At 50.1% G+C, this 12653-nt stretch overlaps 1 protein-coding gene and 1 long non-coding RNA gene across 2 annotated transcripts in view; both read right to left on the bottom strand.

Annotated features, from left to right (window-relative positions):
- Positions 1–8885: 8885 nt before the first annotated feature.
- Positions 8886–11147, bottom strand: LOC135291785 (uncharacterized). The gene is made up of 5 exons (XR_010354489.1): positions 11091–11147; positions 10905–11003; positions 10347–10460; positions 9554–9719; positions 8886–9024 (listed from the first exon to the last, which is right to left on the bottom strand). It is a non-coding gene; the product is annotated as an uncharacterized LOC135291785 (long non-coding RNA).
- Positions 11148–11475: 328 nt separating this feature from the next.
- Positions 11476–12653, bottom strand: part of LOC135291784 (uncharacterized) — a 72011-nt gene continuing 70833 nt past the window's right edge. The window contains exons 27-28 of the mRNA XM_064406047.1: positions 12511–12618; positions 11476–11857 (exon numbers count right to left, since the gene is read on the bottom strand). Coding sequence (XP_064262117.1) covers positions 11760–11857; positions 12511–12618 — 206 coding nt within the window. The 3' untranslated portion in view covers positions 11476–11759. The remainder of the gene's footprint in view (positions 11858–12510; positions 12619–12653) is intronic.

The following is a 12653-nucleotide window of genomic DNA, read 5'->3' as shown; positions in this document are numbered from 1 at the left end:
ACACAATCTCTTCATGCACATTCAACCCCTGGCCCCGCCTGTCCTCCCCTCCCATGGCGATGAGATCCACGCCCTTCTGGGCACGCGTTGTTTCCTGTGGTGGTCACACTGGGGTCTTTGGTGGTCTCTGAGGCCGAAGGCTGTGGTCTTGGTCATGACTGAACTTTTGAACTTTTCTCCTTTGTGCGTGCACTGTGGTCCCCTGGTGCTTATCTGAGTACGTCTGTTGGTTTGGATCAGCTTGGAGACAGAGGAGCTCCTTAGTCTAGGCTTCCTGCATTCCCTGGTCTTCTCCTGGTGTTATGAGTAAAAAAGTTATCTGTAGCTATGATATTTTATTAAAAATCCTTTCCTAGGATTTTTCCCCTCCTGAGGAGCTGAGGGCCTCAGGAAAGAAATGTAAACAATAACTATCTGCTGCTGTGGAATGCAAGAGGTGCATCTTCCATTGGTCCATGTGGATTGGTTTCACTTGATGACCAATCACAGCCAACTGTGTTGAGCCTGTGAGCAGTCACAAGATTTTTGTTATGCATTCCATTCTATTCTTCTTCTTTGTAGCCTTCTGGTCATTTTTTCCTCTCTGTTCTTTTAGTATAGTTTTAATGTAGTATTTTAATAGAATATATAATAAATCAGCCTTCTGAAATGGAGTCAAGCCTCGTGTCTCCACACCTGGGGTGTTCGCCCCAACAAATTATCCATTTTTTTTAAGGCTGCAAAGTTAAACCGGTTGGGCCAGTTGTTGAGAGTTGAAGGGTTGACTATTTGTTGTTGATAGCTTCATGTTGCAATCACCTCTTGTTAATAGTTTTTCTTCAATTACCTGTTAATGGTTAGAAATCAAGCGCAGTTGTCCCCCTGCTGCTTCCCAGGAGCCTGCAGGTAGCAGGAGGAGGTGACATCAGAGCTAGTATGCAGATGAGAATGCATTTCACCAAATTTTGCAATTTTCCAGGAAAAAAAACCCTAAAACCAAGAAGCCAACATGGAATTATGAAACCTAAGTAAGGTCTAAAGGTGAGGAACTTAATCCAGTACCTGCTAAGATCCTTTTTACTCCTCACCCTAACCTGAAAGGATGTCAGCTAGGAAGAGGACCTGGAATGTTAGACCAAAAAAGCGGAATTCCCACTACTCCCTCGAGGATAGAAGCCCCAGCTCTGCCTGCATACCAGCGGTCACAGCTGCATCATCCTCCTCCGCCGTGCCACTCCTGGGAGCAGCGGGGGTGCGGGCGACCTGTCGTTTCTCCCCAACCTGAGCTGAATTTTTTAAATAAAGGCATTAAAAAGGAGAAAGATCTCCTGCCCTATTTATTATGCTAGGGTCTCGTCCAGGAGATCCACACCTGAAGAGGACGCCAGGACTGGGACGGCCGCCCGCCCTGGACCTGCAGGACAGCTGGCTCTCAGGATCAGAGACGATCGGCTTGGGACAGTGACAGGGAGCAGCGCCGGACTGGTGAGAGTATCCGGCGGCAGGAGAGGGAGGCGAGCGAGTGTGTGTGAGTGAGACGAGGGCCGGCAGCTCGGGCCCTCGAAGCGAGTGAGGACCCCTCAGTACCGCGGTTCCGCACCCCCGCCAGGGGGCCGGCCGGGAACAGGGGGAAGCGAGTGGAATTGGTGATTGAGGCGCCTCCAAAGGGGTAAAGAGGACCCCCCTCGGGGCATGGGGAGGAAATAGTATGTGAGTGGCACGCATCCCAAAAGCCCTGATACAGGTCCTAATGAAAGAAGTTACGCAATTTAGAAAATCAGGCAGTTTTGTTATTAAGTCCTGACGACGGAAGTCAAAGCACAAGGTCTGGCAGAGGAAGCCTATCCCGAGTTTTTTAAAGCTCTGGTAATGTAAGTCCTGACAGGGGGAAGTCAGGCAAACTAAAAATCAGGCCATACTTTTGTTTTAAGTCCTGACAAGGGACGTCAGGCAAATTCAGAAGTCCTGAGTAGGATTTGGGCAAGTCCAAAAGTCCTGTAGGCAAACGAAGTCCTGACGAAAGGAGGTCAGGCAAACTCAGCCTCAGAGGCCAGGGTCTTGAGGTTTTTTTTGTTGAGTCTTGGCAAAGGAGGCCGAGGTCTCAACAAAGTCCTGACGAAAAGGGTCAGGCATATTGGAGTTTCGGCAGAGGAGGCTGGGACTTCACAAATAGGATTTACTTTTGAGCTGCCTGTCAGTAGCAGAAGCACCTTTGTAATTTTTGAGGCCCGAAAAAATGGAAGGGTGTAATAGTAAGGAAAGTGGCCAGAGACTGGGGAATATAACTCCCCATATTCCCCTAGGTGAACTGTTAGAGAGATGGGACTCTATAGAGGCCACAGAGGGCTTAGATAAATTTAAGATGATTCACTACTGTTCAGAAGCGTGGCCAGAATTGGATGTGCAAGGTGGATGGCTCTGGTGTGGGACAAAAGACAAGTGGATGTGTCAACAGCTGAGTCAGTGTGTGACAGCTCGAGAGGATACTGATCCCCAGCAATTATTATATGTAGCTTGTTGGTTAAAGAGTGCTTTCGAGGATGAAGGAGTGCGAATTTGTAAGGTGCAGAGGAAAAAGAGGGGAATGAAGGAGGGGATGCTGGAATTAAAGAGATTAGTAAAAGGTGGCACCCCCTGGACTACTTGCCTCCTGATGCCCCTCCACCTTAGAACCCTCTCCTTCGGGCACCTCAAATAGCAGATCCGTCTCTTCCCCCGGCGGCCATGGGGGCCATTCCCTCACCACCCCCTTCGACTCCTTTAGCTGCTTCTGCACCCCCACTAGTGCCTCCTTCAGCTGCTGCACGCTCCACCCCTTCTCCAGCTCCACTTAACATGCACTCAAGCTCTTCTCCCCCTCCTACTGCTGTCCCTCCACCTCCTCCTAACTGGGAGACAAATGCCTCCTTACCTGGTAACCCCTTATCACCAGATACAGCTGTTGGCCTACAGCAGGTCCAGGTTAATGCTAATAGCCCTCAAATGAGTAATTTTGTGTCTGAAGATGGGCCACACTGCGGTACCCGATCCATGACCTCCAAGGTAGAGAGACTTTTTCCCCTTAGAGAAGTTCCTATGGGAGGAGTAGCAGGAGGTGTTGGTTTTGTGAATGCTCCTCTAACTGCTTCTGAGGTGAGAGGATTCAAGAGGGAGTTAGGGAATTTAGTTGAAGACCCTGTGGGTATTGCAAACCAAGTGGATCAATTCTTAGGTCTAAATATCTGCACTTGGGGGAAATGAATTCCATTCTAAATATATTATTTTCCCCAGAAGAGTTCCGAATTATTAGAGGTGCTAGCATAAGAATTTGGGACAAAGATAATCATCCAGGGCCCCAAGTGCCATCAGGTGCAGAAAAATTGCCACTAGTGGATCCCAATTGGAACCCTAATCAGGAGGAAGGAAGCAAGGAAGGCCATGATAGAGTACAGGTCTTTGATAATCAGGGGGAATCAGAGAATCAGTTCCCAATGCAACTAATACAAAATTAGCATTCAAGAGTGCACAAGAGAAGGATGAAACTCCTGCTACTTGGCTTAATTGCCTAAAGCAGAACTTCCAGTTGTACTCCAGAACAGACCCGGACACCAAGGAGGGTCAGGTGCTACTAAAGGTCCAATTTCTTACTACATCTTGGCCTGATAAACAGAGAAAACTGGAAAAGATTGAAGATTGGCCAGAGAAGGACATTAATGAGTTATTGAAAGAAGCATTGAAGGTATATTTAAGGAGGCAAGAAGAAAAAGCAAAGGCCAGGGCTAGTATCATGGTCGCTATAGCTAGAGGAAATGTGGGGGGCAAGCAACTCTATCCTACAATCCAAGGTAACAAAAGAGTGGGAGAGTCCACCACCAGGAGCAGGCAAGGAAACGCCAGTACCGTCAGGGACAGGAGGAATGGAGAGGCCTCAAGCCCCTTTGAGCGAAAGGCGCTGCTGGTACTGTGGAGCAACTGGACCCCCAAAACTGTTCAGCCTAAAGTTGTGAAACCGTGGCTAGCTGATCAGGAGAGCAAAGGAAGCAGCTTTAGAACCAGGGGATCCGGTAGAAGTTTTTAAAGCAGAAACCATGCCTGAGGAGGGAGGAAGATAAGAACCTATATTTAGTAAAAAAAAAAGTAAAGGCTATAAAAGATTTAAAGTTGCACCAAGGGCAGCGAGGGGAGTGGTTAAGATCAGATGGACGGGTGTTTCTAAACAAAGCACTTGCTGGGACAGTGCTAACAGGACCACATAATTTAAGTCACTGAGGAGTCCAAGGACTATGTGATCATTTCCTAAGAAATAACTTGTGCATAAGTGTATATGACCTAGCAAAAGCAATTAGAAAAGGCTGTTTAATTTGCCAAAAAGTGAACCAGAAGGTTATGAAAAAGGTAGCAGCTGGAGGGAGGGAATTGACTCTCAGGCCTTTCCAGAGCATAGAGATGGATTTCACTAAGATGCCCCCAGAGTAAGGATAGAAGCATCTACTGGTTATAGTAGATCATCTCACCCATTGGGTAGAAGCCTTCCCGACAAAAAAGGAAACAGCCCAGGTTGTGGCAAGGGTAATCTTGGAGAACATCATCCCCAGATATGGAATGGTGAATACCATAGACTCAGACCGAGGTCCACATTTTGTGGCCCAAACATTGCAAAATATAATTGAAGTTTTAGGAATAAAATGGAGATTACATACTCCGTGGCACCCCCAGAGTTCTGGGAGGATGGAACGGATGAACAAAACTCTCAAAAATTAGTATTAACTAAACTGATCGAAGAAACAAAAATGAATTGGCTAAAGTGTTTGCCCCTAATGCTTTTGCGCATCAGAACAAGACCCCGGTCTGATATAGGGATTTCACCCTATGAAATGATGCTTGGACTGCCATTCTTGTTAACACCCTGTAGCACAGGAGACTATTTGGAAGAAGAAGCAGCTACCAGAAAATATTTAGAAGTCATTGGAAGAACCCTGGAAGGACTTAGAAAAAGAGGATACCTCCCCCAAACCTCCCCTCTTGACAGAAAAGCACGTAACATTAACCCAGGAGATTGGGTTTTGAAATAATCCTGCAATAGTAGACCATTAATGCCTAAATTTGAAGGCCCCTTTCAGGTACTCCTCATCGCTAATTCAGCTGTGCGGACCAGAGAAAAGGGTTGGACCCACATCACGAGAATTAAAGGACCAGTCCCACCCGCCAGCATTGGACAAGATTGGTCAGTGTTTCCCTCTGGTATTGGATCAGATTCCACACCACCCTCACCCCCTAACTCAGGACAGGATTCAGCCACATCAGGAGTTAATTCAGCTGAGTATACCATTGTAAAAGGACCAAAAGACTTAAAGTTGACACTCAAAAGGAAGAGCCAAAAAGACTGATGAACTGCATAAGAAAAGAGTTTAGAATCATAACATATCCTAAAGTGTTTTAAGAGATTTGTAAAAGTTAAAAATTGTTAATAGGTAATTCTGGTGAAGTCCTCCCAACTTAGTACCAAAGACTGAGGGTTAATCTTCTGCAGAGTACTCCCCTAAGAGAGACCAAATCAGTAAGGACAGATCAAGAGAGGTTTAACCAGGGAAGCAAATAGAAGAGACTCTAAAGAGCTTGGGAACTTCTCCTTAGTAAAATCCCCAAGAAGCAAGGCCGGGTGGGCAGGCTGTGCAAGATGACCCATACCGGACTCTTGGGAAGGGTAGTAATAATGGCTTTCATTGCTAGTGGTGCTCTGGGGAGCCCAAGAGAGCCGTGCAGTGAGTACTACCAACCCCTCTGTGAGGAAGAAGAAGTAAGTTCTTTGTTGAGAGTCCACACCAATTACAAGCCGTAATTGTGTTAACCTCTCCCAGTTGATCTTTTATCAAGAGAATGAGAAAATCTATTGGATGGCCCGGAACACCGCCACCTTTAGGCAGCAACTCCTGGCAGAGCACCCTGTAGAAGAGGCCTGGTGGTACTTTGAACATGATGCTACTGAAGCAAGCCTGGTAAATCTGGTCAGAGGAAAAGAAATAGTAAAAGCAAGAAGAGAACAAGACCATTTAGCAACACCCCCAAGTAAAAATCTAATAAGAGAAGAATGTATGTTAAGGAAAGGAAGGGGTACAGTACGCCAGTAGGAAGAATGGCTTGTAAAAGGTATTTAGCAGTAAAAGACTCTGCTACGCGGTGGATCCCAAGAGATCCAAATAGAATTTGGCCTGTTAAGAAAAAAGAGAACAAGTGCATTTACAATAAAACATATAGACTTTATGAGTATGATAAAAAAGAGATAAACCTCTTTTGGAGAATGAAAGAAATTTCTAAATATTGGGAGGGCCCAACAGAAACTAATCATACATTTCGGGAGACCCCTAAACACCTGTTTTGGATCTATGCTACTACAGCATCCACTAAATTGCCAAGAGACTGGTCTGGCAGTTGCATCATTAGGATTATAAAACAAGCTTTCTTTATATTACCCAAAGAATCTGGATCAAGTTGAACAGTTCCTATATACAGCGATTTAAGAAAAACCAAATGGAAGAAGCAATATATAGTAAACAAAATTAGGAAGCTACAAGCAGTATTAGAGATAATATCTAATCAGACCGCATTAGCTCTTAATCATATTAATGACCAACTCACCTAAACCAAGACAGTAATTTATCAAATCAAATTAGTTGTAGCAGTCGTTTGAAGCATCTTAAACGAAATAAGAAAACTAGCATATGTAAGAAATCAAGAAAGGACTCCTGCACTGGATTCCACTTGTGGGATAACCCATGGACTTTCAAAAGAGGTTGGAAAACTAAAGCCTTCTTCACAGTGTGTACACATGTTAGTTTGCTCTTCTTATTTCCCTGCTTATTTAAAATAGTGACATCTGCCGTACAGAATAACCTACGGATCTCTAAAGAAATTAACCTGAAAAAAAACAAAAAAAGGAATGAAATTGAGTAACTATGATCACCAAAGTGCTCAGGAATTTTATAATCAATATAAAAATTATAAGAAATTCTATGCTAATGAGCCAAAAATTGCAAGTTGATGCAAGCTTAAGCTTCAGCCTGATCAAAGAAAAAAAGGGGGGACTGTTATGTGTAAAAAAGTTGTCCTTTTTTTTTAAGGCTGCAAAGTTAAACAGGTAGGGCCAGTTGTTGTGAGTTGAAGTTTTGACTGTTTCTTGTTGGTAGCTTCACATTGCAATCACCTCTTGTTAATAGTTTTTCTTCAATTACCTGTTAATGGTTAGAAATCAAGCGCAATTGTCCCCCTGCTGATTCACCTGAGCCTGCAGGTAGCAGGGTGGGGGGGATGACACCAGAGCTAGTATGCAGATGAGAATGCATTTCACCAAATTTTGCAATTTTCCAGGAAAAAAACCCTGAAAACAATGAGCCAACATGGAACTAAGAAACCTAAGTAATGTCCAAAGGTGAGGAACTTAATCCAGTATCTGCTAAGATCCTTTTTACTTTTCACCCTAACCTGAAAGGATGTCAGCTAGGAAGAGGACCTGGAATGTTAGACCAAAAAAGTGGAATTCCCACTACTCCCTCGAGGACGGAAGCCCCAGCTCTGCCTGCATACCAGCGGGCACAGCTGCATCATCCTCCTCCTCCGTGCCACTCCTGGGAGCAGTGGGGTGCGGGTGACCTGTCGTTTCTCCCCAACCTGAGCTGAATGTTTTTAATAAAGGCATTAAAAAGGAGAAAGATCTCCTGCCCTATTTATTACGCTGGTATTGTCCTTCATAGCAAGAAGCTTCAGAAATTTGCATTTTCCTATGCCCTTTGTACCATGGCAGAGGTTTCTTAAGTAAAAGGTTAAAATTCAACACATAATTCTACAATTTAAAATTTAAATGCTTAGTCCATATTGCTAACTTAATTGAACCCCCCAAAACCTCCATTTCAACAGCAGCCCCTGCCTGGCTTCTGCCTGCCCACACCGTGGGCATCCACGGCTCCTGCTGGGCATGGAGCTCAGTCAGTGCTGGTGCTGGGTGGGCTTTGCTGCTGCTGCCACCTGGACACTGGGGTGACCGCTTGTCCTGGGTTGCAGTGTAAAGATGTATTCTAATGCCATCCTGAAGAGCTGCTGAAACCAGGAGGGGCATTGTTTCTTCCTTATCTCCTGTTAATGGGCCCATCAATGTCTTGCCACATGACTCAGAGATAACTCCCTCCCAGAGCCATTTCTGTTTCATGGCTAATCAAGGACCCACAGCATGAGGCAGAATGATATCAGCCCACTGTGAGATGCTCTGCCCATGGGGGAGGAGCTAAGCATCCCCAGCTGGATATAATCTGGGTTTTGGGACACAACAAGCAGTCTCTCCACTGGATTCCCAGAGGAACCGCCGCCCTTACCCACTGCTTTTCCAGAGGATGAGAGCTACCAGATTGTTTTGACAGGATCACCACTTCCACAAGTCCATTTCATCTGGACTGCTACCACCATCCTAACTAGCAGGGTGTCAGGCTGTATTCTGACCCTGTCAGTGGTTTTTCTTTTGTATTATTGCATGTATTTTAGTTTTTTTTCCCGTTTCCTAATAAATTGTATTTCTGACTTGGAGCCTCTCACTGGTTTTGCTTTCAAACTAGGACACAAATCCATCTCTTTATTTCAACACAGGAATGGGCCATTGCCTACCCTGCAAGCGGGAGTTGGAGGGGGGGGGAGGGTGGGGTGGGGTGGGGTGTCACCTTCAGTATTGCCTAGAGGGCAAGGCCAGGGGGCTCAGGGGCAGGGGAAGGGATGTGTTGGTCTGAGGAGGTGCTGGAAGGTGCTGGGCTGGTCCTGGGGTCCCTAGCGGAACTCGGGTTGGCTGGGATGGGACAGACTGAGATAAAAAAAGGAATGAAGGCAGCTTGGGGAGGCCAATGGGGAGAGCAGGTGGCAGTGGGATCTACGGGGCAATAAGAGGCTTCCTTGTCGACGGTTGTTCTGGGGTCCTCTTCACAGAACACTTGAGAGGGCTGTCCAGGCCGTTACTGCTGCTGGAGAAGCTGCTCACGCTGTCGGTGTGAGGTGCAGCCACTGTCTTCCAACTCCTGTCCCAAGGCGCTCCTGTGCAGAGAGGAGGTGGCTGAGGCCCCAGCTGCCAGTGGCACACAGGCACCCTCGTGCACAGCAGGGCCCAGAGCTGGCAAGGCTCCCCAGCACGGCTGGAGCTGCTGGCACAGCTGGGCCCAGCTGGACAGCTGTCCCTCAAGGCCCCGGCCAGCAGGGCACGGCTCTGGGCAGGGTCCCTGGCCAGGAGCGGGCCCCAGAGCGCCTCTGCCTTTCAAGAGCAAACTCGGCCCTGCTCTTTCTCCTCCCCACCTCCCTCTGCCTCTGCCCCGTGCCCCTGGGGCTGCTCTTGGCCAGGCAGACTCAGTGGGAGCCAGCTCTGGCTGCAGCCCCAGCGGGCCCCCCAGGACAAGGCCCAGCAATTGAGAGGCCAATGGAAGCACTGGGCAGCAGCAGAACCCTCAGCAGAGTTATTTGGACATCATGGACTGGCCACAACCCCACTGCAGTCTCAATGGGAATGTTCCCTGACCACGTTAGACTTTCAAAAGAAGCTGTTTGAGGGGGAGAGCAACAAAACACTCACTGTTTTCTATTCCAGGAATACCCGATTCCAAAGCAGCCCAACATGAAGACAAGCTCCAAAGAAAGCACGCCTCCCAGTAACCCTAGCCAGCAGACTGTTCCCTGACAGAAACCCCTTCCGAGGCCATCCTGGGCATCGGTAACAGGTCTTGTGGTGCCGGCTGCATCTGTGGGAGCGATGGGGAGCGTGAGCCCGTGCTGTGCTGCACTGCTGAGCTGGCAGCACGGTGGATACGGGCAGGATGTTCTCTGTTTCCCCCAGAGCTGGGGCCTGCAGGCACCTTGCCGGCCCTGGGCACAGGCTGTGCCAGCCAACAAAGCCCAGCAGGCCGGGAGGAGAGCCCAGTGGCAGCGCAGCTGCTTGGGCAGTGGCTGCTGTTAGGGACACGGGCCAAAGCCATCCCTGAGCAGCCAATGCCAGCCCTGGCCCTCCCTGACCCGTGACAGCACCCCCAGCCCCAGGGGACAGGCTCAGGCCCTGTCAGGACCCAGCGCAGCCCCTGCCCAGTCGGGAGCCAGGGCTGGCTCTGGCCCTGGGCTGGCGGCAGGGCTCCCGCTCGGGGCTGCTCCTGTGCCTTGGGCCTCTGGGCACTCAGGGCCAGCTCCGCAGCAGCTGCAGCGCCAGGGACCTTGCTGCACCAGTCCCGTTTCCCCGGGGCTCTGAACCAGCTCCAGAGGCCTGGAAGCCCAGGCGCCTCCAGCTTTGGCTGCTGCCGGGCCGGGCAAGGGCAGGCCCTGGGGGAAGAGCTGCTGCCACACAGCCCCGGCCAGGGCTGAGCGAGCACAGCAATTACCTGCTGTGCCTGTGCCCGTGTCTGGCATCGCCTTCCTTCCCACAGCAGGGGCTGCCAATGAGCCACTGCTTCTCCCTGAGTGTTCCTCCTCCTGAAAAGCCTTTTGGTCCATCACTTGAAAAAGGAAAAAAGGGACAACTGGATCAAATGGAAATATTGCCTACTGGGGAGGTGGCACCTTCAGGAGGCAATGCTTGTCTAAGTCACAGGTAAAGATCAGGAAAAAGCCCAGGTAATTGGGGCTGGGCCAGTGCACTCCCTTGTGCAAACAGCTGCACCGCCTGATCTTCTCAGAGACTGGGAAATGGCAGGGGATCTCAGGCCCACAGTACAGTTGGGGCACCCTATCAGCTACTGCCAAATTCCATCCTGCAGAGGCTGGGGAGGAATTGCAGCCAGGCCAGGCTGGGAAACAGCCCTGCACGATGTGAAAGCAGCAGCGGGGCAGCGAGGCTGCCATGGATCCCTTCCCGCTGTGCCGGGCACGGCGTGTCCAGATGTGCAGCCAAAGCCCCCGGCTGCTGAGTCCCAGGGGAAGCATGAGGGAAAGGCACCCACCTTGTCCTCCGGGTGCTTCCTTCTGTGTTTGTCTCAGGAATTCATCTGAGTCATGAGACTTTTTGGCTGCAGTATCTTGGGTCTTTCCTTTTGGAGGACCTTAAGAGAAAGTAGTTCCATTTCCCAGGAATGCATCCCACAAAAGCGGGGCTCAGCCTGTGGGGTCAGCAGGGACACACTACTCACCCCTGCCATGGGAGCTGGGTTGGGGCCAAGCATCCAGCCCTGGAGCTTGAGAAGTCCTCCCCGCAGACACACCTGTAACTCAACAGCCACAGAAGCTTCTGCCATCTCTGCTGATCTGCACGGGCACCACTGAGCCGCAGCAGCGGTGAGGGGATCGTGCAGGGCGCGGGCACACACGTGCATGGTTCTGTGCTGGCACCTGCAGCGATGCCTCCCTGGCCCAGCTTTGGGCTCTGAGCTGGCAGCTCTCCCAGGGGAAAGGCCTTGACCTACCCTCAGCATCTCCCAGAGCCTCAGTCCTGGATGTGGGACCTTCACCGGCAGGTTCAACTGCAAAGAAAGGCAGGACAGAAGAGCTCCTGTGGCACTGCAGGAGATCCTCAGGCTGCCCACAAGGCTCAGCCCCGGGGCACAGCCCTGGGCCCGGCCCCTTCCCTCTCTGCTCTTCTCTGTGACTGCACAGAGCACACGGAAGGACACACTGGCACAGCACACGGGAGGAGGACTGAAAGATCAATGCTCCTTCCTCCCACTGACAGCGATCCAGTGGGATTCCTCAGGGATCCAGAAGGGAGCAGGGAAAGATTCTCAGAATCCTTCAGCCCTTACATAATGTTAAGGGAAATGCTTTATAAATGAGCTTTTGTTGCATTGATCCTAATTATTCACTCAGGAAAGGCAGAATGAAAACTTGCCTCCAGCATCCTCCAGAAACTTCAAACCATCCTTCATCAGGACTTCCTGAAAACCCATGTCACGATTCCAGTCTAAAAGGGAGCAGAGATCAGAACCATTTCCATGGTGTGCTGGGATCCCCTAATGCTACAGGGAAAAGGGCATTGCAAGGGGGTCGGGTAAGGCTATGGGACCCAGATGGGAATGGACATGGCCAAAGGTGCACAGGGGCCTGGGGAGCTCTGGGCTGGCTCCTGATCACTCTCCACACTCTTTCCCTGCCCTCAGCAACATCCCTGGGAGGGGTGGCTGGAGTAGCCCAGGGCCCTGGGGCTCTCTCCCTCAAACTCACAGAAAATCCTCCCTAAAGCCCTGGGGCAGACTGCAGCAGGCAGTGCCACAGCTATCCCTCCCTCCTACACTCCCTCCTGCCGTCCTTCTGCTGGGACACCCCCCAGATCCCAAGGGCAAACAGCCAGGCCCTCTCAGGAAACACTGGAGCCTTGCTCTCCCCCTCTGTCCTTTCCCCACCGTGGGCACCCCGTGCAGTCGCTGCCAGGTTTCAGGACATGTCTCCCATGGAGGGACCCCAGCCAGGACTGCTCAGGACCCGAGTGCCCTGAGCCTGCTCGGGATAATTCCCCTGGGCTGTGCCGCTCTAGTCCAGGCTGTGCCCGCACTGCCAAGCAGCAGAGAGGGCAGCTCAAGCCTCAGCAGGGCTCAGGCCCAGAGGCACAGCAATTACCTCCTGTGTCTGTGCCTGGCATGGCCTCCCTTCCTGCAGCAGAGGCTGGCACGGAACCACTGCTTCCTCCGGGAAATGCTTCCTTCTGCACAGGCTCTCCTTTCATTTCTGAAAAATGGAAAAGAGACAGCTGGATCAGATGG

This window comes from Passer domesticus, unplaced genomic scaffold (assembly GCF_036417665.1).
Source record: "Passer domesticus isolate bPasDom1 unplaced genomic scaffold, bPasDom1.hap1 HAP1_SCAFFOLD_117, whole genome shotgun sequence".
In the NCBI taxonomy this organism is placed as follows: Eukaryota; Metazoa; Chordata; class Aves; order Passeriformes; family Passeridae; genus Passer; species Passer domesticus.
This window is presented reverse-complemented; position numbering and strand designations above follow the sequence as displayed.